The sequence below is a fragment of the Lathyrus oleraceus genome, chromosome 6 (genome assembly GCF_024323335.1).
Source record: "Lathyrus oleraceus cultivar Zhongwan6 chromosome 6, CAAS_Psat_ZW6_1.0, whole genome shotgun sequence".
Lineage (NCBI taxonomy): Eukaryota > Viridiplantae > Streptophyta > Magnoliopsida > Fabales > Fabaceae > Lathyrus > Lathyrus oleraceus.
In genome coordinates, this window is record NC_066584.1 from 93,170,187 (window position 1) to 93,197,908 (window position 27,722).

A 27,722-nucleotide genomic window follows, 5' to 3' on the forward strand; every position below is an offset into this window, starting at 1 on the left:
TGATCAACCACAACCCACAGCATGGTAAGCATGTCAAATTTCATTTCACTTGGACACTTTTAGGAGGTCAAAAACATTTAATCGGGACTTTGTCAAAATTAAATCGAGCATTGTGTGAAAAATTACCCTAAGTGTCTAAGGGGACATGTTCCTACCCTAAATTGATTTCACACAAAAATCCCAGGTCTGAAAGATCAAAATAACCACATGAAACGCACAAGATGACATTTAATCGGTAGAACTCATAAAATCGGGATAAATTCACAAAATGGCCTAAAAAGTCAACAAAATCAAACATTCATATTTTTTGTCATTTTTTCATGTTCACATATTTATCTCATGTTAGGTAAAATAAAAACAAGAATAAAAAATCAAAAATGGGAATTCTAAAAGAAAGCATAAAAAACATATTTTTAAAAGGAAAAACACAAATGGGGGAGGTGGGATTCGAACCCCTCCCCTTGGTAATTCAAATCAGCGCGCCCACCACTGGGCTGTGAGTCACTTAGTGATTCTTTTCTGCTTCTAGTCAGAATAAGCCAAATAACAATTTTAAACCTAACATTCGCGCGCCCTGGCACCATCTTCCTCCCCAAAATCATACATATTTTTCAAACTTCAACAACATGTATCTTCCTCTACAGTGCACGAAATTAAATGAAACAAAAACCAAAATTCATCTATTTCATGTGCTTAACACAACCATGGTCATGAAATTCAAAATGGTGCACTGTGCATAAAGATACATCATGATGAACACAGAAACCCTAACCCCCTAGCAGCGAAACTCAAAATCACACACAAGCAAAATTGGATGAAAATAGGCATTCAGTCATGTTCAGGGGGTTAAACATAGCATTTCTCATTCACACATCAAGACATGAAAATTATTCTATCAAGCATTTCGAAAGCAAGTTGCTAACCTGAACAGGGCAATGTTGAATGTGATGTTGGAGGTGCTTTCAATGCTTGACAGGTATCCAAATAGCTTCAAAGAGTCCAAGGCAAGTTGTTTGACACCTTACTTGATCTTGAATCAAGCTGGAAATGAAGTTGGCCACTGAACTGGTTTAGCTTGATTTGGTGAAAATGCCAAGATGTGGTCTTTTGAGCACAAGTGAATTTGGTCTGTGTCTTGCAACTAGTAAGGTTCACAATGACAGGAAAATGAGGTCTGATCCTTGTTACAAGCCAGGCTTAGTTAGGTCACTTTGGAAATTGGACAGAAAAATGCAAAATGGCCAAAAGTGATCTTTTGAGAGAATGAAATGCAATGGTTTGTTTTCAGTTGGTTATGTTGGTTGTCATTGATTTCAACATGATGAACGGATAGTAGAAATGCAATGGCTAGGCATAGTTCTCTTTTGGAAGTTTTGGAAAGATTTGCAAAGTGTGTTTTTTGAGAGAAATAGCCAAGGGTTTTCTTGCTGCAGGATTGGCTGCTACTTGTTCATTTTTGGCAGAAAAATGAAGTGAAGTTTGCTAGGTTGCTAATGTTTGCTGTTGGATGGTGGTGGAATGCAGGGCCAGGCTAGGTTTCTTGAGGTTTTTTTGACAGAAAACTAGAATTGCCAAGCAAGGTTAGCCTTGGTGACTTTTGGAAATTCTTGGACAGGCTTCCTTTGAAGTGCAAAAGCAAAGGTGTTTTTGAGAATGAATGGAGTTGATTGTGTTACAGTGTATGTTGGCAAGGCCTTTTTTAGCATGGTGAAGATTGGTTGGTCAGGTGTTGCTGGATGACAGAAAAGTGATGGTGGAGCTGTTGGTCTACTGCTGCTTCTGTCTTTGAAATGCAACAGCAAGGGTGAGTGCAGGTTTGAGAATGCTGTATGCAGTTGGTTGTGTTGCAAGGCAGGGTGGATTTGGATGTTCTAGATGAAATGCAAGTAGCAGGGTAAGAGCATGGTTGTTCAGTTGGAGTGAAGTCTTTGGTTTTTCATGGTTTTGGTTCTTGGGAATTCTTTTTGACAGCAATTGCAAAATGCCAAGATCCCTCTCAATGAATGAGCTCTGTTGGTTCTTTTTTTTTCTGCCAGGCTTGGTTTGTTGTGTTTTTGACAGAAAAATAGCAAAGTGAGGGCAAGGTTAATCAATGATTTTCTGCTGCATTCCCCCTTTTGCTTGTTCTTGACAGTGTGGTTTCATGACAAGGAAAAATGATGGAGGATGTTGGAAAACAAAATGCAAGGCTTGGTAGCTTTTTGTTTTGGGCTGAAGGTTTCAAAATGCAAAATGGCAGGGTTGCCGTTGATTGGCAAAGCAAGGTCTGTTTTGTGGCTGCTAGTAGCAGGAAATCATGCTCCCCTATGCTGTTTTCTGTTGCTTCTATTTTAAGCAAGATCTTGCAGTTTTTGGTGGAGGTCCATGCCAAGTGAGAGAGTGAGCATTTGTGTATCAGTGAGTTGGTTGTGATGGCTGCAACTTAATTTCAAACTGATAGAAGAATGCTGCATAATCTCTGCTGGTGGACAGTCCAAAGCATTGTTGGAAGTATGGAGGATATGGTTGTATTTGTCCTTTTGTTCCAAAATTCAAGCAAGTAGTGAATGGCCCTTGTTTTGCTGTTGGTTATGGCTGTAAGTGAAGCTTCAAATGACAGAGAAAATGAGGTTTAAGTTTCTGTTTGGGAGTACAAAGTGTGGTATGGTGGATAGCATGGATAGTCATGGTGAATTTGTACTTTCCTTACAATTCAAGCAACCAAGTATGGATTCATGATGGGTGCAAGTACTGCATAATTTGAGCTTGCAAACACACTTAAAATGATGTTTCTGAGCTGCTCCAATTGGCCAAATGTTAAAAAAATGTTTAAATCAAAAAGTCAACTCTTGGTCAAACTTGCATTTAAATGAGGAAAGTCCAAATATGCCATTTTGATTGGTGAAGTTTTGGCTCATGAAATTTATATTTTTGGAAAGAGGGGATCAAATGTGACTTGTAGGAAAAAACCCCACCAAAATTGGCCAAACGGTTTGAGAGATATGGCCCTTTGAAGTTCAAGATTTTCTGAAATCGATTCGATCATAACTTGCCAACCACACATGGGAATTGAGAGTTCTAGGACTTTTTGGAAATGGGAGAACAAGATCTTCAACTTTCATGTTGGGCAAAAATTCATTTGGGGCTTGTATCATGATGTAAGTTTGAGGATCAAGACTTTCCATTTTTGGCAGTTTTCAGTTACAGGCCCAGTTTCCATTTTGGGAAATTTTTGATCTGGCTTCAAATTCTTCCATGATGGTGTTTGGCATGATATATGATGACTATTTGGACATGAATAAGATCTCACAAACCATTTCCTTTCATCAAATCACTGATTAAATAGGCAGTTGACCAACAGTTGACTTTTAGGGTTTCTGACTGATTGTGCATTGACTGATGACTTCCAAACCCTAATTCCTTGAGGACTTGACTTCAAATGATGTCCCAAGTTGTATGAACTCTTGATTATTGATCATGGTGCCCAAATTCCACAAGAATGGCCACCATCCACTGCCTTGACTGACTGTTGACTTTCTAGGGTTTTTTGACTGTCTGTGTATGAACTGATGACCTCTGAGCCTTCAACCCTTGACATGAACACTCCAAATGGACCTCCAAGTCATGTGAACTTGTTGGACCAACCCTAAGGCTTTGGCTCCTTGAGAATTGTGCTTGCTTGCTTGATTGACTGATCTCCTGACCAGTTTGACCTAATTCCTTGACTGGCTTGCACTTGAGGCAAAAGAGGCAACTGAGGGTTATGCAAATGCTATGCAATGGACCATGATATGCTATGACCTAATATGAAAATGTATGTACAATGATAGGTGCAAATTTGAGGTGCTACAGCTGCCCCTATTCAATCAGCTGGGAACCCGAATGGATGAGAGCAACGGCTGTCAGACTTTCTGGGTAAACAGGGATTGAATACCGAGAACCGTAGAATTTGCACAATACAGGGATCCACCAATGGACACGTCCACTGGGATTTGATATTTACTACTGGGTATATAGATTTTTTGGTTTTTAAAGGGTACGGCCACATCCAGACATCGTAACGACGATGAATGGGAAAAGAAATCACAACTAGATGTCAACGGACAACTAGGAAAAACTCGACGTTTACCAAGACCAACGGAGAGGTAACCAGACATTAATGAATGACCGGAAGGGATACAACCATACGTCAACGGACGAAATGGGAAAAACTCAACGTTTACCAAGACCAACGGAGAGGTAAATCCACGTGGGGACAGGTACAACTAGACGTCATAGGACGAATAGGAAAAACTCGACGTTTATCGACACCAACAGAGAGGAGGAATACTTCACTAGGGAAGAAGGACACAAACAAATCATCAACGGATGATCGGGAAAAACTCGACGTTTATCGAAACCAACGGAGAGGTAACTCTGCATGGAGAGGGGTACAACTAGACATCATCGGATGACTAGGAAAAACTCGACGTTTATCGACACCAACGGAGAGGAGAATACTTCACTTGGGAAGGAGGACACAACCAAATCATCAACGGATGATCGGGAAAAACTCGACGTTTATCGACACCAACGGAGAGGAGAAAACTCTACTTGGGAGAGTGAACACAACCAAGTCATCAACGGATGATTGGGAAAAACTCGACGTTTATCGACACCAACGGAGAGGAGGAATACTTCACTTGGGAAGGAGGACACAACCAAATCATCAACGGATGATCGGGAAAAACTCGTCGTTTATCGACACCAACGGAGAGGAGAATACTTCACTTGGGAAGGAGGACACAACCAAATCATCAACGGATGATCGGGAAAAACTCGACGTTTATCGACACCAACGGAGAGGAGAATACTTCTTCGGTTTGAATACCGGAAAATTGGCCTTGTGCCATGAGTACATCGACCTGATCGTCGGAAACTCCTTCGGTCTGAATACCGGAAAATTGGCCTTGTGCCATGAGTACATCGACCTGATCGTCGGAAACTCCTTCGGTCTGAATACCGGAAAATTGGCCTTGTGCCATGAGTACATCGACCTGATCGTCGGAAACTCCTTCGGTCTGAATACCGGAAAATTGGCCTTGTGCCATGAGTACATCGACCTGATCGTCGGAAACTCCTTCGGTCTGAATACCGGAAAATTGGCCTTGTGCCATGAGTACATCGACCTGATCGTCGGAAACTCCTTCGGTCTGAATACCGGAAAATTGGCCTTGTGCCATGAGTACATCGACCTGATCGTCGGAAACTCCTTCGGTCTGAATACCGGAAAAACATGCGACATATTATCTAAAGCCGTCAAAACGTAGATAATACACTCGCATGGAAGATTATCCATAACCGGGTTGTGGGTTGCTAAATGAATAATCGACCGAAAAGAAAGGCATCTGGGTACCAGACTAGGTATGCAAAAGATGACCAATCAAAAGAGGATAAAGTTGCTAACTTGGAGCAAGTATCCAAAAGGAAGGGGAAGACCCAATGGGGACAATACTGCTTGATCTAGGCAAGTATCCAGAGGGGAAAGAATATCAATATCACAAACCGGATACTGATAACTGCAAAGAGGGGATTACATCTACCGGTTAGTAGGTAGAAAACCACGGAAAAGTAACCAGTCATCCATAGGATGAACACACAGGGTTAACTCCACCAGGGGGATGAAAGTGGGATTTTACAACTACCAGCTAGTGGGTAGAAAACCACAAAGGTAGGACTTACAGCTACCGGGTTGTAGGTAGAGGCCAACAAATTCAGCTGAGGATGAAATGAATGAGTGTCGGTTAGTGAGCGACTATTCATTTATGCCCCAAGGCAGCACAAGAGATAGTCAACAAGAAGCCAATTTAGGATCGATCCAAAAAGGCAGACTGAATCAAGACTCGTCCTAATGAGGAAAGAACTCAATAGGGAAAACCCATCCCATTAGGGAGGGAACGGAAGCAACCGTCATCCACGAGGATGTATCTCAGTGGGGAAATGGCAAGAAAAGATTGACACTTTCTGCTTAAGGGGTAGACTCTACATGGAGAGATCAGACACACCCATATCTGCTTAAGGAAAAAAGACCCGAGTTGGCAAGACGCTAACAATTGGGGAGTAACACTGCTGGGGATACCCACTCGACTGAGGAATCACTTGTTGGGAAAACACCAACCTCTCAACTATGCTGATGAACCCAATCCTGAAGCCGATCCAATGGCGCGATGCTAAACTCTTTCCACCAACCCAACCTCGGCTGGTCGCCACGGCCTAGGGCTAATGGATATGCTTGCAATGTTGATGCATGAGTTTTTTCTTGCTTTACACAATGCCCCATGATCATGGAAATGCTATGCACTAATGATGCAATATGCGATGCTTATCTAAATGATGAATGCATAAACACACGTCTCCTTCAGAGACAACACCGGGGCATTCCAGGAACTGTGCTGGGGAATGGTAAAGCGACTTCACTGGGAGGAAGACTCAACCAATCTTCAGATAGGATAAACCCTGCTTTGGAGAATGTCTGTTACTCCGCTAGGGATAACCCATGCGATCCATAGGTAGAATCAACTCAGCTGGGGATGCCGATATCAGTCTTCTACAGAAACTCGTCCAATCCACTGGTAGGATGAACTCTGCTGGAGAAATAAATGCTACTCTACTAGGGACGACCCAACCAATCCATATGTAAGAGAATCACTGCTGGAGATGTATTTCATTGAAACCCGCTCCACTCGGGGAACTTGCTGAGGAAAAACCACACCACTCTGCTGAGGAGAACGATCCTAGTGGGGAGAGTAACAATAGTGGTGAGAGTAATAACTCTGTTGAGGACGATAACACGTCATATCATACTGGAGATGAATTCCCACAAACCTGCTGGGGATAAATACTCACGGCCATACTGGAGATAACAGCATCACAAACCCAATTGTTGGGGGACACACAAACAGTCTACTGATAAACTCCACTAGGGGGACTCCCGGGGAAAATAACTGCCAGGCGCTCAGCGGGGATTCTCAACTGGGGAAATCTACAAGCATAGGCCTGCCGGGGAGAGGAGAAGACTGCTCTGCTGGAGAGAGGAACGCTAACGTCTTCAGCAAACACTCTGCTTGGGGAACTGCCCCACAAAAATATTTCAACAGCAACCTTGCTGGGAATGCCCCACGGTAGGGCTCAAACAAACCTATATTGGAGATGCCCCACAATAGGGCTAACAGGGACCTGGAGGAAGAATGTTGTACTGCCGGGAACATGAAGATAAACAACTTCAACCAACACTGCACTGAGCAAATTCACTGAGGAGAGACCATACGAGGTTCTGCAGGACAAAGATACAGTCATGCTCGAGATACGAACAATTGTCTTACCTGCTGGTAATCATACCACCCCCGGGAGAGCACCGTGGGTCTCCTAAGTATCCTTCCATCATTGTGAACGTTCACTTTGTTTAAGAACAATTTTTTTGAAAAATTTGTTTATTTTGAAAACAATGATACTTTATCAATTAAAACATGCAAAACGTTTGTTGAGTTGAAACAAATAAGAGTGCAAATAATTGGATGAAAAGCTCAAATTGATGTGATGGAATGGTAGTCTGCAAAGGGCGAGACTCCATAGATCTGTACAAGTTTGAAATCGGTGATATATATTGGAGAGGGCTACATTGAGCATAATGACCTTTCCTCTACCATTCTGAATTTTCGATGTATTCAAAACTTCAGTCGACGACAAATCGAGAATTCCTGACGGATGACAGATATAGAGCACAGTCTTGTCAAGATGCAGTTACTTGCCAAATCCCTAATTTTTGCCTAGATTGCCCCAGTGTGAGGTGCTCAATCTAGCGGGATGCAAATTCTTTTTTCAATGTCTCTAACTTTTGCCTGGATTGCCCTTTCGGGTTTTCAATCCACCGAGACGCTCCTTTTTGCCTAAGTCGCCTTTTGGGGTGTTCGACTTAGCGAGTTTTTGCTTTTTTGTCTTAGGCGAAGTATTTCTTGACTGCATCGGGATTCACAGGACGAGTGAACTTCTTCATCCATTGTAGTAAGTGTTAAAGCATCGCCTGAAAAGGCTCTCTTGACAACGTTCGGACGTTTGTAGCTTGTGAAGTCCACTTGCCCCTGGAATCGGGTGCGAAAGACAAGACTTTCCTGAGCACGAGGTCGCCTTCTTGGAACACACGAGGATTGACCTTCTTGTCGAATACTTTCATCACTCTCTGCTGATATAACTGACCATGACACATGGCAGTTGATCTCTTCTTTTCGATCGAATTCAGCATCAGCCAACTTGGGACTTTGAGAGTGCTATTTTTTTTTGTTTCTTTCTTCTTTTTTTTCTTTTCTCTCTCTCTTTTTTTTTTTTTTTTTTTTTTTTTTTTTTTTTTGATGCCCCAGTTGGCTGTTCTGCTGATTCTCGAGATGCAGCTGAGTGATCTTCTTTTCTTGCTCAAGAAGTCGGGAAATCTCGTCAGGAATCCCTTCAACATCATCTTCGTCCGCTTCGAATACAGGGAATTCAAAATTGGGAGATGACGTCCGATCATTATGTTCAATGGGTTTGAGAAACAACCTGCATAAAGATTTTGATATGAAAAGCTCTTTGAAAATCAAACAAGACAATCGTTATGCAGATGAAAAGATTTCTTTTATTCTTGTTTTTTAGGGTTTTTTTGTGATCACCAATTTCATGCAAAAAAGCAAAAAGGGAAAACAAATGGAAAACAAATGTTTTAACATGAATTAATTGAATGAAAATATCATTGCACAAAATGTTGCCAACAATGTCATCACTTCTCCTTTTGGCATGGGAGAAGGGTTTTTAAACAAAGTGATCGTTACAAAGACTTATGAACAACTGTAGGAAAGCCCACAGTGACCCAATTGTGATAGATCCCATCAGGGACGACAACTGTCAGTATTTCTTGCATCAGCAGCTTCTGTTTCTGAACAATCCTTCTGAAGAAAAAGTCGGCGCCAGCCCAGGACTTGTTATCTTCAAGCTTGATTAACACGGGGACCCAAGTCTTCAAAGTTCAGGATACCTGACTTCACGAGGTCTTGAACCTTCATCTTCAGCTGGAAACAACTATCCACATCATGACCAGGAGCTCCTGAATGATACACACAATGCTGCTCAGGCCTATACCACCACCGAGGGTTGACGGGTATGGGCGGCGGGTCTCTGGGAGTAATCAAGTTCCGCTCTAACAGAGAGGGACAGAGCTCGGCGTAGGACATGGGGATTGGATCAAAAATGATCTTCTTCCTCTCATTACTAGCACCAGCTTGAATATCAATGGGAGGCTGGTAAGCCTGCTGCTGAGGATGACGTTTTGGAGTCTGATACTGCTGAGTTGGCCTTCTCTGTTGTTGTTGAGTTGCTGGAATAGTCACAGCAGCGACCTGGCGATATGATCCTCTGTTCGTACTCCTTCGACGGTGCACAGCATTTGTTTCAATCTCTCCCCTTTTGGGTGCCCCAGAGTATGTCTTCTTAGAACTCGAGGAACTTGAAGAGCCAGGATGGCGAACCGGAGCGCGGGTTGCTCTGACATTAACAGTCTCTGCAGCAAGAGGCTGTTCACTGATGCTGATCCCCTTCAATTCATCATCCACGGCATAATCATCGACGAGAATGGTGACAGCAACATCCTTATGAGCGGGTACATTCACTGGTGGAGCACGATGGACTGGTGGAATCACGGCTTCCAGTCTCTGGGCTAAAGCACGCAGCTCCTCTTGCCCCTGAACAACTCCTTGCATCATCGTCATAAAATGGGCCATGTTAGCCCTCATCTCAGCCAACTCAGTCTGAACCTGATCCATACTTCTCTGATGGTTGAGTCTGGTCGCGGTGCGGACGGTGATCAACAATCCTGTCTCAGTCGGGAACCAAAGTGAGGAGTCTTTCCAAACATGTCTGCAATGCAAGGATGTGTATGATATGCATGAGGTGCATGATATGGGTACTATTTTGTCATGAATGATCCTGATAAAGGATATGCGTATGCGAGTTAACTTTTTTCATGCATTATTATTTTTAAAAATAAATATGCTATGATGCAAATGATGGAGCCAAGACTGGTCAGGCTGTGCATTTCAAGGCACAGGGTCAAAGCTTCGGCTTGAACTCTGATCACAAACATCTGAAACCCAAAGTCAATCCGATCAACTGGCATCTGAAACCAATCTGAGGAACCAAGTCACCATAAATCCGACTTGGGGAGTTCCGAAATAAACGAAACTGGAGATTACATCACTATCATCACAGGAACATCCATTGAACGGATGACAGCCAGCTCCTCTGAACAGGTACTTTCAAATTCAACCCGGGGATCCGAAATAAACGGAACCCGCTGATAAACCACGGACAGAACTCCGGCGTCCCAGAAATAAATGTCCATAATTCACAGTCACCATCTGTACCGAGAGTCACCAACTGTACCTGTTAAAATGATCAATCCCCCCCACTCACGGGTGTCACCTAGGCCAGGGTAAGGTCGAGGGAAACGCAGCATAAATAACCTTTCGCAGAATATCATCCTGTGCACACCCGATGTATGCACCGATAATATCCCACCAGGGTCTGAACTGCTCGTGATATCAATGTTCCGCTAAGTGGCGCCATACCACCCGCTTCCCATGAATAACTCTATTCCTAGGTTTCCTAGATTTCACTCATAGCCTGGGTATTGGGCCTTTTACCTCGAGTAACTCCCACCCCAAACAGAGAAACACAGCCAGATGAACAGATGAATATGAATGAATGCAAACATTAATGCAAATAATAAATGCAAACAGTAAATGCAAATATATACAAAGAATGCAATAAAACAGTGCAAAGCAACCAAAGCCCTAACCTAGAGAGCGCTAGGAGAGACTCGCTCAGGGAAGATGGACCAGCACAGGTCAACTTCTCTACATCCCCAGCAGAGTCGCCAGCTGTCGCATCACGCGAAAAACCGGCGGGAAAACAAGAACAACAGAGCCGCCACCGTGCGTTATTTATCCCAAAATAGGGAAAGGAAACGCTCAGAGTAAACCTGGGAAAGAACATGGTCTCGCGACCAAAGAGGATGGGTTCGGGAGTCGGTTATGCGAAGGGAAGGTATTAGCACCCCTACGCATCCGTAGTACTCTACGGGATCCACGCACACTAGAAAGGAAAATTGGTTGCTAAAAACACTGCTCAAACATTCACAAACTGGCTGAAAGAGACAAAAGAAACTGACTGAAACTGACTCGGCAGGATGTCGCATCCTGGGCCTACTTAGTCTATCAGGCATAGACATCAGAGTCGAAGTAGTTCGGACTGGGGGAAACGACACATGCTCGCTAGGATATCGCATCCTATGCATACGTATCTTCTCGGACGAGAGAAGAATCAGAGCATTCGTAGCTCGGCTGACACGCACACAAACAAACACAGGCAAAGGCAAACATGGAGCCTGAATGCCAATCACTGGACTTACATCAGCATCCGAACCAAAACACACAAGAAGGCAAACATGGAGCCCAAATGCCAATCACTGGACTTACATTGACATCCGAACCTAAACACACGCACACTGGAACCCAAATGCCACTCGATGGACTTACATCAGCTTCCAAGCACACAACAACACAACAAGTTGATAGGGAGTCGGGGACTCGAGCCTATAACTGTCAAGCACACACTCAAACAGACAGACAACAAATTGCTAAGGAGTCAGGCACTCGAGCCTAGCAACTGTCAGACAACACACACAAAAAAAAGAAAAGGGCGCCCGGAGAGATCAGCTCAATCTCCTGCCTAAATACTTCATCTGGTATGAAGATCAGGGCGATGTAGTTCCCCTACGCAGGGATAAAGGACTAGCCTAACCAGATAACAGAGGGAGACACAACACTAGGGAGACTACGACTCGAGCCTAGATGTTATCATGCAAATCATCCCTAAGTTAAGGTTTCTAGCTAAATGGCACAAGGGCCAACCTATCCTAAGCATGGCTCACACAGGAAGCAAGCCACACACACTTAACTTGCACAGGAAGCAAGTCTAAACTAACCCTAACTTGCACAGGAAGCAAGTCAAACAATCCTAACTTGCACAGGAAGCAAGTCAAACATCCTAACTTGCACAGGAAGCAAGTCAAACAATCCTAACTTGCACAGGAAGCAAGTCAAATAATCCTACAAGCACAGATAGCACACGCTATATACAAACAAGTGGCTCAAACAAGGGTTAGGTTTTAGTCAAGGGGTCATATCAACCTCAACAAACAAACCTCTGGAACTGGGTGAATGTGCTCTTAACCTTGCCATTGAGAGACTAAGGTGAAGCAGATGAAAGGTGAGTGAAGATAAGACTTCACAGCTCTTATCCCTGGCCTGGGAGAGCTCAAGACAAGAATGTGTGGGTTCAGAAAGTGGGAACCCTTCTACACATTTAAAACTGACTCAACTGTACAATTGTACAAGATCTTGGGTTTGTATCCGCAATGCATCAACACAGTGGTGTGAGCAAAGCACATGACACACTGAATAGTGGGGGATAGATTGCATATCCCTACCTTCCACCAATTTCCTCTTCACTTAGGAGGACTTTGACTCTATGCAAGGACAAAAGTAAACAGTCACAAACATTGCCTCTTAAGGAGGACTTCAGACAGTTGCCTGGCCAAGTAACAGGCCAGGTCTTCCAGACTACATGAAGTAAAAGAGACATACCTCAATGCAAATTGCTTATCAAGCAAAGCAAAGCAAAGTTCACAAGGAACTAAAAGCAACTAAAGTACCTGAAATCAGTCAAGCACAATTAGTATACAAGTCAAAGTTAAATCAGGATGAAACAAGGGTCAACAGTCAACACAAGCAAGTGAATATGCAAGGCACAAGGCTCAAGGCATGTGAGCCAAGCCACCTACAAAACAAACAAGTTAGACAATGATATTCAAGCAAGCTCAATCAAATTGTAATGATCTCTTTGAAGCATTTGTAGCTTAACCTGAAAACATAAGCTCAAAAGTGAGTAACAGGACCACTAGGGCAAGCCTAGGGTCAAAAATGAATGAGAAAGTCAAAACAGCAAGGGGCAAGCATCCAAAATCATATTCAAATAATTAGGAAACAAAACCAATTGGGTTCACATTCATATCAATCACTATCATCATTTCATGAACCATTTAGGTCAAAACATGGCAAACAGAAGCTCATAGAAGTCAACAGCAAGACTTAACTCAAAAGTCAACTCAAACATTTCCAAAAATCACCAAATAAATCATGATCAACCACAACCCACAGCATGGTAAGCATGTCAAATTTCATTTCACTTGGACACTTTTAGGAGGTCAAAAACATTTAATCGGGACTTTGTCAAAATTAAATCGAGCATTGTGTGAAAAATTACCCTAAGTGTCTAAGGGGACATGTTCCTACCCTAAATTGATTTCACACAAAAATCCCAGGTCTGAAAGATCAAAATAACCACATGAAACGCACAAGATGACATTTAATCGGTAGAACTCATAAAATCGGGATAAATTCACAAAATGGCCTAAAAAGTCAACAAAATCAAACATTCATATTTTTTGTCATTTTTTCATGTTCACATATTTATCTCATGTTAGGTAAAATAAAAACAAGAATAAAAAATCAAAAATGGGAATTCTAAAAGAAAGCATAAAAAACATATTTTTAAAAGGAAAAACACAAATGGGGGAGGTGGGATTCGAACCCCTCCCCTTGGTAATTCAAATCAGCGCGCCCACCACTGGGCTGTGAGTCACTTGGTGATTCTTTTCTGCTTCTAGTCAGAATAAGCCAAATAACAATTTTAAACCTAACATTCGCGCGCCCTGGCACCATCTTCCTCCCCAAAATCATACATATTTTTCAAACTTCAACAACATGTATCTTCCTCTACAGTGCACGAAATTAAATGAAACAAAAACCAAAATTCATCTATTTCATGTGCTTAACACAACCATGGTCATGAAATTCAAAATGGTGCACTGTGCATAAAGATACATCATGATGAACACAGAAACCCTAACCCCCTAGCAGCGAAACTCAAAATCACACACAAGCAAAATTGGATGAAAATAGGCATTCAGTCATGTTCAGGGGGTTAAACATAGCATTTCTCATTCACACATCAAGACATGAAAATTATTCTATCAAGCATTTCGAAAGCAAGTTGCTAACCTGAACAGGGCAATGTTGAATGTGATGTTGGAGGTGCTTTCAATGCTTGACAGGTATCCAAATAGCTTCAAAGAGTCCAAGGCAAGCTGTTTGACACCTTACTTGATCTTGAATCAAGCTGGAAATGAAGTTGGCCACTGAACTGGTTTAGCTTGATTTGGTGAAAATGCCAAGATGTGGTCTTTTGAGCACAAGTGAATTTGGTCTGTGTCTTGCAACTAGTAAGGTTCACAATGACAGGAAAATGAGGTCTGATCCTTGTTACAAGCCAGGCTTAGTTAGGTCACTTTGGAAATTGGACAGAAAAATGCAAAATGGCCAAAAGTGATCTTTTGAGAGAATGAAATGCAATGGTTTGTTTTCAGTTGGTTATGTTGGTTGTCATTGATTTCAACATGATGAACGGATAGTAGAAATGCAATGGCTAGGCATAGTTCTCTTTTGGAAGTTTTGGAAAGATTTGCAAAGTGTGTTTTTTGAGAGAAATAGCCAAGGGTTTTCTTGCTGCAGGATTGGCTGCTACTTGTTCATTTTTGGCAGAAAAATGAAGTGAAGTTTGCTAGGTTGCTAATGTTTGCTGTTGGATGGTGGTGGAATGCAGGGCCAGGCTAGGTTTCTTGAGGTTTTTTTGACAGAAAACTAGAATTGCCAAGCAAGGTTAGCCTTGGTGACTTTTGGAAATTCTTGGACAGGCTTCCTTTGAAGTGCAAAAGCAAAGGTGTTTTTGAGAATGAATGGAGTTGATTGTGTTACAGTGTATGTTGGCAAGGCCTTTTTTAGCATGGTGAAGATTGGTTGGTCAGGTGTTGCTGGATGACAGAAAAGTGATGGTGGAGCTGTTGGTCTACTGCTGCTTCTGTCTTTGAAATGCAACAGCAAGGGTGAGTGCAGGTTTGAGAATGCTGTATGCAGTTGGTTGTGTTGCAAGGCAGGGTGGATTTGGATGTTCTAGATGAAATGCAAGTAGCAGGGTAAGAGCATGGTTGTTCAGTTGGAGTGAAGTCTTTGGTTTTTCATGGTTTTGGTTCTTGGGAATTCTTTTTGACAGCAATTGCAAAATGCCAAGATCCCTCTCAATGAATGAGCTCTGTTGGTTCTTTTTTTTTCTGCCAGGCTTGGTTTGTTGTGTTTTTGACAGAAAAATAGCAAAGTGAGGGCAAGGTTAATCAATGATTTTCTGCTGCATTCCCCCTTTTGCTTGTTCTTGACAGTGTGGTTTCATGACAAGGAAAAATGATGGAGGATGTTGGAAAACAAAATGCAAGGCTTGGTAGCTTTTTGTTTTGGGCTGAAGGTTTCAAAATGCAAAATGGCAGGGTTGCCGTTGATTGGCAAAGCAAGGTCTGTTTTGTGGCTGCTAGTAGCAGGAAATCATGCTCCCCTATGCTGTTTTCTGTTGCTTCTATTTTAAGCAAGATCTTGCAGTTTTTGGTGGAGGTCCATGCCAAGTGAGAGAGTGAGCATTTGTGTATCAGTGAGTTGGTTGTGATGGCTGCAACTTAATTTCAAACTGATAGAAGAATGCTGCATAATCTCTGCTGGTGGACAGTCCAAAGCATTGTTGGAAGTATGGAGGATATGGTTGTATTTGTCCTTTTGTTCCAAAATTCAAGCAAGTAGTGAATGGCCCTTGTTTTGCTGTTGGTTATGGCTGTAAGTGAAGCTTCAAATGACAGAGAAAATGAGGTTTAAGTTTCTGTTTGGGAGTACAAAGTGTGGTATGGTGGATAGCATGGATAGTCATGGTGAATTTGTACTTTCCTTACAATTCAAGCAACCAAGTATGGATTCATGATGGGTGCAAGTACTGCATAATTTGAGCTTGCAAACACACTTAAAATGATGTTTCTGAGCTGCTCCAATTGGCCAAATGTTAAAAAAATGTTTAAATCAAAAAGTCAACTCTTGGTCAAACTTGCATTTAAATGAGGAAAGTCCAAATATGCCATTTTGATTGGTGAAGTTTTGGCTCATGAAATTTATATTTTTGGAAAGAGGGGATCAAATGTGACTTGTAGGAAAAAACCCCACCAAAATTGGCCAAACGATTTGAGAGATATGGCCCTTTGAAGTTCAAGATTTTCTGAAATCGATTCGATCATAACTTGCCAACCACACATGGGAATTGAGAGTTCTAGGACTTTTTGGAAATGGGAGAACAAGATCTTCAACTTTCATGTTGGGCAAAAATTCATTTGAGGCTTGTATCATGATGTAAGTTTGAGGATCAAGACTTTCCATTTTTGGCAGTTTTCAGTTACAGGCCCAGTTTCCATTTTGGGAAATTTTTGATCTGGCTTCAAATTCTTCCATGATGGTGTTTGGCATGATATATGATGACTATTTGGACATGAATAAGATCTCACAAACCATTTCCTTTCATCAAATCACTGATTAAATAGGCAGTTGACCAACAGTTGACTTTTAGGGTTTCTGACTGATTGTGCATTGACTGATGACTTCCAAACCCTAATTCCTTGAGGACTTGACTTCAAATGATGTCCCAAGTTGTATGAACTCTTGATTATTGATCATGGTGCCCAAATTCCACAAGAATGGCCACCATCCACTGCCTTGACTGACTGTTGACTTTCTAGGGTTTTTTGACTGTCTGTGTATGAACTGATGACCTCTGAGCCTTCAACCCTTGACATGAACACTCCAAATGGACCTCCAAGTCATGTGAACTTGTTGGACCAACCCTAAGGCTTTGGCTCCTTGAGAATTGTGCTTGCTTGCTTGATTGACTGATCTCCTGACCAGTTTGACCTAATTCCTTGACTGGCTTGCACTTGAGGCAAAAGAGGCAACTGAGGGTTATGCAAATGCTATGCAATGGACCATGATATGCTATGACCTAATATGAAAATGTATGTACAATGATAGGTGCAAATTTGAGGTGCTACAGTATTGATACGATGTTATTAATTAGTGTTTTCTATCTCCGATACGATGAACTTAGGAGGGGGTACTGATCGGTCACCATTTTTACTGTATTTTCGTCACTTGTTCGACAAGAAGCCAAGGATTATGGAGTACTTTGTTCGTATTATGTTAGCTTTCAAGTCAGTTTTAATTTATGTAAGTTAATTGAGCATTTTATCATGTTTGAGTTTTATTTCGTGTTTGCTAGATTTTATGCTTTAGTCGTCTATTTTGATTCTCTTCAGGTCTAAGTAGAATACCCAAATGACTAAGTGCAAGAAAGTCGAGAAATATGGCGTTTGAGGAAGGAAATTTCTAAGTTACATGAAGCCTGACACGGCCACCTGTGTCACTTGACACGAGCCGTGTCAGGAGAGGGGCCTTAACAAGCTTCAGGATAAGCCAAGACAGTGGCGTGACACGGCCTTCCGTGTCAGCTAACACGGGTTGTGTCAGCCTACCTAAGATGAAAGCAAGATGCAATAGACAAACAGGGGTGCAACACGGGTCGTGTTGGCCCAGATGCTAATTATTTTAGTTTTTATGTTTTTATCAAGACTTGAGCAGCAAGGGAGTTATGAGGATTTCCAACCAATGCTAAGGGATTTTCACTATTTAGAAGAGTTTCTACGAGAAAAGAGGGGACTTTTTGGCTAGGAGTGAACAAAGCACAGAGAATTGTCATACGATCGAGAATTGGAGAGATCGAGGAATTCGGAGAGCGAAAGATTTTCATGAGCGGAAGCAATTGAAGATCCAAGTCATCCAATTACTTGAAATGTCTAATTTTTATCTTAAATTTGTTTTGAAAAATATGAGTAGCTAAACTCCCCAATGTTAGGGGGTGTCCCTAATTTATAACTGTCATGACTTTGAGTTTGCGATTGCAATAAAAATATTATTTTTCATAATTACCGTAATCTTTTGATGTCTGTAATGCTTTCTCTTTCTGAATAATTGAGATTGATGTATGGTTATCGATTAGGCTTGATCGCTATTGATGAGATTTTCATAAGATTACTCTGCAGGAGATATCACCTAGGACTAGGGATACCCTGTATGAATCAGATGATTCTTGATATAATAAGGCTTAATTTAACCGGTAATTTCTATGAACATAGAGATTACGGTTGAATGATTAAAGGTTTTCTCACAAATGCCTTGGGAGAAAATACCCTTGAGAACTGGTAGTAATTAATTGATATTTGTTGATGCAATAGTGACTCAGAGTTGTTACAGGGACAAATTATACAGCTTCCCTGGCATGTTCCTTTTTCCCTGAAACCCTTGTTTTACAGTATTATTTATTTTATTTGCCCTTATTTTTATAAGTTTGAATCTAAAACACCAACACTAGTATTTTTTTAATTGAACAAATATTTGAACTCGATATTAACACACAGTCCTTGAGATCGACATTCGGGGAAGTTCCTCTTTATTACTATAAAAGGCAAAATAGTACACTTGCTATTTTTCCGATCAAGTTTTGGGCGTCGTTGTCGGGGACTGCCAAAATATAATGTTTTATTTTAGTTCAATTAAAATTTTGTTTTTCTGCAAAAAAATTATTTTTCTGTCATTTATATAATTTCATTCACTAATCTGTCTAATCTGTTTATGCAAGGAGATCCCTTAATTGAATTTCTTTTTGACGCAGAAATCAAGAGAACCCTTCACCAAAGACTTAGACACGTTAGATTGGCTAGACTGAATTCCAAAGAAGAAGTTCCCTCGGATCACTCAAATTCAGATTCAGAAACAGAAACTACGGTTGAAGTTCCTCCACTGCCACCTCCACCTCCAGAAAGACTCATTGGTGATTACGGAGGTGCAAATGCACTGGGTGGTAGATTAACAATTGTCAATCAATCGGTGAATGTGACTCATTTTCAACTGTATCCTAGCACAATCAATCAACTTGAACGAAAACCTTTCACCAGAAAGGTGAATGAAGATGAAAACAAGCACTTGCAGAGATTTATGACCATGAGTACCACTTTGAAAATTGATGGTCATAGCGATGAAGCAAATAAGTTAAGAATGTTCCCGTTCACTTTATCTGAATAGGTGGGAAAATGGTTTTATTCTCTCCTAGCCGGCAGTAGTAGATCATGGGAAGAGATGGAAACAACTTTCTTAAATGAGTATTTTCCAGCATCGGTATTTATGAGAAAAAAGGTATGAAATCTTGAACTTAAAACAGAAGGAGGGTGATTCTTTGGGAGATGCCTACAAAATATTCAAAAGGGTCATGGTAGCTTGCCCAACTCATAATATGGATCAAACTAAACAAATCCAGATGTTTGTCAATGGTCTCAAAATAAAGACAAAACGGTTGATTGATACAACAGGTGGTGGCTCAACCAATTTCTCAACAGCCACCGATATTAAAAAGATCATCAAAGCGATAACTGCAAATGAGCATCTAGAGTTGTATGATAGATGTACGACCAAACCTGAGGGAGTTATTGATCTAAAACTGGAAACTAATGAAATCCGGTTGGAAGATACAGTAACTACTGATGTGGAAAAGAAGTTGAAAGCCATGAATATAGGTACTCAAGAGGTAGCTCAAGTCCAACTTGCTCACCACACTGTGTATTGCTTTACAACCCCTTAACAAATTGAAGAGATAAATTTTTTGAAGAAGAATAATCCCTACTCTAACACTTACAATCTAGGTTAGAGGAATCATCCAAACTTCTCCTGGAAAGATCAGAGAGGGAATGTTCTACAACAGGGTCAAGGTCAATATCAGACTCAATATCAATAACAACAACAACAACAAGCTCCAAAGAAAGTAGACTGGGAGATTTCCATTGAACAAATGGATGCTCATAATATTAAGTTCCAAGAAGAGACTAGAAACAATCAGAAAAACACCACCGTCTCTATAAAAAATCTTGAAGTTTAGATGGGTCAGATAACACAAAAATTGGCCTCAAATTCTCAAGCTTTAGGTACCTTGCCTAGTGGTACAACGACAAATCCTTGTGAGCATAATAATATTTATGATATGGTGACAAGAAGTTGTAAGTCTACTGAGAAACCAGAAGAAAACATTGCAGAAGAAGATTGGTTGTTGGAAGTCGAGTTAGAAATTAAAGAATTGAAGAAAACGAAGGAGGATGTTATGATAATGCCTATAAAGGAGAAAGAAAAAGTTGTCAAGCCAATCATTAAACTTCCTTATCCTCCGAGACAAAGGAAGAAAGACCAACATGAGAAGAATTTTGAGAAGTTTTTGGAGATGTTTAAGAAACTTGAGATAAACATTCCATTTTCGGAAGCTCTGGAGCAAATACTAATATATGCCAAATTCATGAAAGACATCATCTCCAAAAAGTGCTCCACAAATATGGACCCGATCATCCTCACTGAAACTTGTAGTGTTATTCTCCAAGGTATGAAAATTCATGTGAAAAAGAAAGATAGGGATTCTGTTACTATTCCTTGCACTATTGGTGATAGAAAATTCAAGAAGGCTCTGATTGATTTGGTAGCTAGTGTGAGTTTGATGCTGCTGTCCATTTATAAAAAATTGGGCCTTAGCACCGTTCAAGACACTATGATTAATCTTCACTTTGTTGATCACTCAATTAGGCGACCTTGTGGAATTGTGGAAGATGTTTTGGTAAAGATAGATAAATTTGTGTTTCTGATTGACTTTGTCATTCTTGAGATAACTTAAGATGAGGAGATCCCTCTTATATCTGGGAAGACCATTTTTAGAAATAGGACGGTGTATAATAGACATGGAGGAAGGAATAGTGACCCTCAAAGTCTATGATGAAGAATTGAAAATCGATGTTCAGAATACTATACAATACAAAGATGATGTTGGCACGAGTCACACTGTAAAGGTAATAGATTAAGTGATTGCTCAAGGAATTGAAATGAAAACACCCCGGTTACCTTTAGAACGTGTTTTGAGCTTGTCAATTTTTGAAAATGATGAAGATGAGAGAGAGAGAGTCAGAAGTGCTAGCCATTATGGAAGCACAACCTCAGTGGATTAGTGTAGCGGGGATTTCATTACCTTATGGCTTATTGACTAAACCAAAAGTAAACATACAATTCGAGTCGCCACCGTACTTTTATTTATCCAAAGGAAAGGTTAAAAAACAAACAAAAACCAAGTAAGAAGTTTTATCAAATCAAAAACTAATAAAAATGTCAGAGATCTAGGTAAGGGGGTCGGTTATGAAATGGGAAGGTTTTACGCACCCAAAACATCCTTAGTACTCTAAGGCAACCTCTTTTTGCAAATGTGTGTTGTAGGTTGGGATTTGTGAAAATATGTGCAAAAGATTGGGGGGATGAGAAGAGAATAGATTATATTTACATATTTGTTGTTTGAATGGATAAACCCATTGCCTACGTACCATCACAAAGGTAGGATCAAAACCTCGTAGTTCGGGGTAAAAATCTCAAAAGATTGGTGAATTGATTTGATCAAAAGCCTTAAGGTCTTTTGTTATCAAAGGGAGAAAACTCAACCTAAACAACCAATCCACCATGTGAGGAGGGCTTCAACATACTAGTGAGGGATTAACCCTATAATAAGTATGGAAGGCTTATAGTCCAATTACTAAGGATAAGGTGAGGTTTACATCAACCACTACGATAACTCAAACCTATGACTAATGTTTATGAAAAAGGTTTTAACAAAGGTGGCCATTAAAACCACAAAATCAAACTTGAAATAAGTTATATCTACAAGTTAGAAGTATTTACAAAACGAAGTCAAAGTAGAATTAAGATTTATTCACAATGAGTATTGATGAAAAGATTTTGAAAAGTCAAAGGCATAATGCCCAGGTTTCTAATTTGAAAACAATGTCAAAGTATGCACTAAAGATTTTGGCTTGGGTTAGAGTGAGGAGAAGAAGAGAAGGGTTATTCCTAAAGAATACAAAGATAAGAGAAGAGATAAAACCCTTGGATTTCTTTTTCTTGAAATCATAAAGATGATTCAAGATGCTCCTTTCCTTTGGACTTAGCTAACACAATCAAGCAATCAAAAAATTTAGATTCAAGCTCCTAGAATCTCCATTTGGCTTGTCTCTCTTAACTTGGCTACTCATGACAATGGTCTTTCTTACTATCTCAAGATGGTATCCCTATCACATAAGAGCAAACAATCAAAAAGTTTCTAACACAATAAAAGGAATGGACAAAGAATGAGTTTAGATTAGGAAGTCCTTTGAAGTCAACTTTTAGATTTAGCATTCTGAAGGCATGAGGCCTGGTTGCTCTTCAACCAATTTAGCATTCTAAAGGAATGAGGCCTAGTTGCTATTGAACTCCTTTAAGCATAGGTAAGGTCCTAATTCTAAGTCCTTTCTCCTTTTTGCATTGGGTTCACACAAACAAACACAAGACAACAATATATTTATATACAATAATGAGCTCAAATGAGCAAAAGGAAAATGACATAAACATAAAATATGAGCTCAAGTGAGCAAAGTAAAAAAGCAATATAAATAAATGAGCAAGAAATAAAGTGCATTAAAGTAAATTGCAAGAAATTAAATTCTCAAATTAAAGTTAGTAATTAGTGATTATGTTAGTTTGTCATAAGACAATTTAGCGCTATGTTAAGCAATCGTAAGTGGACTAATATAGTAGTCACAGCTATTTGAGGCCTGTCAATAAAACTATAAGCAAATAAACACAAGTTAGAGATCATGACTAGTAAGCCAAGCTCCTACAACTTATCATGCCAAGAAGAAAAGAGAAAGGCCTTGTATGGACTTTAGGATTTTTGCTTGACCAAGAAGCAACCTATCTTGGACACAAAGCAACTCACTTGATCTTGGATAAAGTTGAGTTTGATTTGGATCAAAGAAGGTTAAGCCTCTCATATATCAAGACTAACCATAAGACATTAACTCATTGGCCAAAATAAAAATAAAAAATTAGATGAAGATGAAATGGATAAAAAGAACATTCAAATGTCAAACAAAATTGGTAAAAAAATGAATCAAACCATCATCAACCAATGTAAAACAGAAGAGAAATGAAGATTAGAAGTTAACAAGTCAAATATTTTTTTTTGGTATTTTTGAAATTAAAATAAATGCAAAATTAAAAATGGACAAAATATGGTTAAACCTCAAATTCAATTCAACTTCAACAAGTCCAATTAAATTTTTATAGGTTTAACATGGTCAAACAAGGTTTGACAAAAAATTTCAACAAATTTTGAAATTAGAAACTATTTTAAAACAATTAAAAACAATGAAAAATAACACAAATAAATTAAAATCTCAAATAAATCTCAAATCAATTAAGAAATTGATGAGACTGTTTTTTATTGACTTATCATGATCCATATGTGTTAAGAAAATATTTTTGGATTTTTTAGATATCAAAAAGCATTTAAAATGAATTAAAAACTATTGAAAACCAAATAATTCACAAAAAATATTAAATGAAGTCACAAAAATAATTAAAAATCAGAATATGAAACTAGATTTTTCAAGAATTTTTTTGGTGTTGGTCTCATATTTTTGTGACTTCAAATAAAATATTTATGAATTTTTGAAAATAAAAGGAATTATCTAAAAATAAAATAAAATAAGGAAAATAGCAAAAATCCAGAGCGCTTGGATGAATTCATTAAATGACGTGGCCATGATCACACGGTCCAGAGGCGCGGTCATACCATGTTCTCAAGTCAAGCGCATCACATTTGGAATTAAAACAAGTCAAACAAATCAATGGTCACGATTATAACATTTGAGCCAGATCTGAGGGACCTGAAGCATCCACGTGGGGATGGTGGTGGAAACCACCATCTTCTCCGGCCAGCTAACAGTTTCCGGCAACCACGCGCAGGGTTTCAAAAGTTAATGAAAATGAAAAAGTAGGTTATCCAAATGAAGCTGGGGTGATGTACATCACCCATGTAACCTTGGATCTTCCTCAATGTTTCTATTTAGAGAGAAACAAGAGCTTGAAGATCATGGTGTTTGATTTGAAATGTCACAATTCACGAAATTAAGACCACCATTGGCCTGCCTCTTGCTCGAGGACTTCAGAAAACAGTTCAAACCAAAGCAAATCACATTGTATAGCAAGATCCAGATCAAAATAGTTTGGTGATATACCTCTGAAATGCAGCTTTGAACAACACGATCTCTCCAAGCTTTTGATCCAAATTTGATTTGGAGATGTAATGATGATGCAAGGCTAAGGAATTAAGACTTGAAGATCAATGCATGGGTCTGTACAAGCGCGTGCAAAGCCCAAGAATGAATGGAAATGCTAGTTGAGATCATATTGAAGTGAATTGGACGTGCACAAGGCCTGTCATTAGCTTATACATCAAGTTATAAAGTGAATTGCACAAATGGACATTAACCTTTAGCTCTTCGAAACTCCCACATGAAAAATCCAAAAATGGTCATGTGAGTAATGGTTGTAAAGCTCTTGGAATAAGGAACAAAAGTCATGTTGGGAAAAAATTCATTTAGAGTTTGGAAATTTATGAAAACTGGCTTTGAAGTTTGGGGTACAAAACATGTCAAGGTTCCCTTTGAATTATTTTACCAAAAGTGATCAACTTCAAGCCCTTCTGTTTCAATTATTCAAGCCTCAAATGGAAACACCTCCAACATCAAAGTTGTATATATTTTCAAGATGATCAATTTAGACTTAAATTCTGCATTATTTGGATTTTTAATGAGAAAGTTATGGGCACTTGAAGTTGGACATTTTTCAAATTCAATGGTTTTGGTCCAAAGTGACCTATAATGTTTTGTATTATCACATGTGTTTATTTTAGGATTATGAAATTTTGTCAAACATAACATTTTAATTAGACATCTTAATATTTCCAATGAATTTTGTATCACCTCAAAATAATAAAAAATAAGGGAGTTAGGTCCTTGGGAAGTTGACCCAAAATTAGGGTTTCAGTCAAAATGACCTATAGGTTGAGGTTGCTTCATGAGCAAGGCACAATCAATGCACAGTTGAATTAGGGTTTCCTTGGGAAACAAACCTCAATCCTTTTGGGTTATCTTGATCAAATTGGAAAATTGATATACTTGGGAGAAATATATGATGATTAAGAGCTTTGTGGACCATTGTCACGCTTGTTTTCATCTTCATCTAGCCACTTCATTGAGCTTAGGAGCCTCCTAGGAGCAGGGGATCACATGATCACTCGAGCTTCAAAACAAAAAGAGTTAGTGACATATTTTTGTGCTTTTGGTTAGTAAACAAAATAAGAAAAGCAATAATATATAATGCAAGCATGCTTGGTGGTCTCAAACCACTCACACAAGTCCCAACCCTAGGGTCAAGGAGCCACACATGCTATGATCCTTAAGGCAAATGCATTGAGAAAATCATATGATGCCATGAGGGATCTTAGGGTCAAAATTAGGGTCTTACAGATGCCCCTATTTAAGGTTATTATAGATGGAGATTTGAAGGTTAAAATCTTCGTCTCGACGAGGTAGAATGGGCTTAAATAATAACAAAGAGACGAATTTTGGTCCCTAAGAGACCTCATGATGCAAATGTATGCATGGAAAATAAAATCTTCATGGTGGATACTTGCCACGAAGGAAAAGAAATCAGGAGAGACTGAAGACCCATAAGAGTAACACACTCACTAAGGAGACAGAGACTCTGGGGGAAATAAGGTAAAAGTGCGTGAGCAGGTCACGACTTGAAAACTTGCTGGGAGACACAAAGGGATTCCACGAAAATAAATCGATGGAACGACTCGAGCTGACGCAAAGATGCATGTATTGGGGAATATGCCAATACAGCAAAACTATCCACAAAGGATACATCGGATAAAAATCCAGACTCAGACGGGGATGTCCACAAAGGACTCAGCTGAGGAAGAAAAATGGGATATTACCGATTACTGGGTAATAAACTCAAAGAGAGACATGTTTTCGGACACCGGTTACTGGGTGAGATAACAACACGCTCAGGGAGAAAGAATATCTAAGACCGGTATAAGGGTGAGAGAAATCAATCATCCGAAACATCTGAGGAAGATCTAAAAGGCACATCTCAACTCAGGAAAATCTAACTCCACAGGGGACAAAAGTCATAATAGGGAGCAGAAGGAAAGAACACCAGGGATACCGGTTACTGGGCATATAATAGGTGACCAACCAGGCGTGAATTGGGAACATATCCAAGACACTCATCATCCGAAAGAAGGGCTGAAAAAGTAAACTCGACTTACAGGATGGACATTCGATTCCATAAGGAAATACGAATCTTACTCAACTGGGGAAGAAAAAGACTCCGACTGAAGAGCGCATGAGATATATTATCTATTACCGTCATAACGTAGATAACATACTCGCATGGAAGATTATCCATAACCAGTCACTGGGTTAATAAAGGATAAATCGACCGAAAAGAAAGGACATCGGGATACCGGATACTGGGTATAAAATGATGACCAATCACAAGGAGAAACAATCATTACCAAACCAGGGTAAATGAAAGATGACTCGCAGGGGATGAATTGATTAACAGAAGCAATTATCCAGAGATATATCACCGATTACCGAGTGGTATACTTAAAAATGGAGGAATATCAATACCGAATATTGGATAAAGATAACCAACAAAGAGGGGATTACATCTACCGGTTACTGGGTAGAAAACCACAGAAATAGGACTTATAACTATCAGTTACTGGGTAGAAGGCCACAAAGATCCACTAGGGAAAGGATGAATAATTACCGATTACTGAGCAATTGAACAACTGAACCACAGAGAACTACAGGGGAATAACAAGAAAGGGAGTCAATCTAGGAACAAGCTAGAAAGACACAATCAAACAAGACTCAATCCAATGAGGATATAACTCAGGGGAGTAATTCCATCCAGATTCACAACTAGGAAGGAAACTGAAACAATAATCATTCACGAGGATATAACTCAGTGGGGAATGAAGAAGGAAAGATAGACACTTTCTGCCTATGGGGCTGACTCTATATGGAGAAATCAGACACAAACATTTGCTTAGGGAAGAATATTTCGCTAATAGCAGGAGATAACAAGCAAAGATATATGGCAAAGCATGCAACATGAATATCTGAATGTTATGATTATATATGTATATGCATGGTTTATATATGATTAATGCTGACAGACAGACATATCTAACACAAGAAGGCTCAAGAGCCACGAACTGACATCCGACATAACATCTCAAAAGAGAAAGGCCGAGCCCACATGAGAAATCAGCTCTGGCGGGGATGATCTAATACTAGGAGATACAAACCACCGTTGGGGATAGGCAAAGTCTCAGCTGGGAACGCGCAGAGTCACCGCCGGGGATTTGCTGTTGAATAGACATAAAATCCATCGTAGAAGAAACTCTACTGGGGAGCTAAATACGGATAAGATCCGTCGTAGAAGAATCTCTACTGAGGAACTTATCAAGGAATGATACGAAACTTTATGGGGAACAACCTCCAAACAGAAACTCCAATAATCAAAACATTCTCTCTCATTTGCTGGAAAAACATCTCTGCTAAGGGGAGAGAGAACAATTTGCTCTGCTGGGGAAGAAAATAAACATCTTGACCACCAGCTCTATACTCTGAGGAAATCTTCCAACACGGAGGGGAAACAAATTATCAT

At 39.9% G+C, this 27,722-nt stretch overlaps 1 protein-coding gene across 1 annotated transcript; it reads left to right on the forward strand.

The window, feature by feature from the left end:
• Window positions 1-20,001: 20,001 nt before the first annotated feature.
• On the forward strand, window positions 20,002-20,778 carry LOC127094175 (uncharacterized). Its single transcript, XM_051033035.1, has one exon. The coding sequence runs from the start codon at window positions 20,002-20,004 to the stop codon at window positions 20,776-20,778; it is 777 nt and encodes a 258-aa protein (XP_050888992.1).
• Window positions 20,779-27,722: the final 6,944 nt, after the last annotated feature.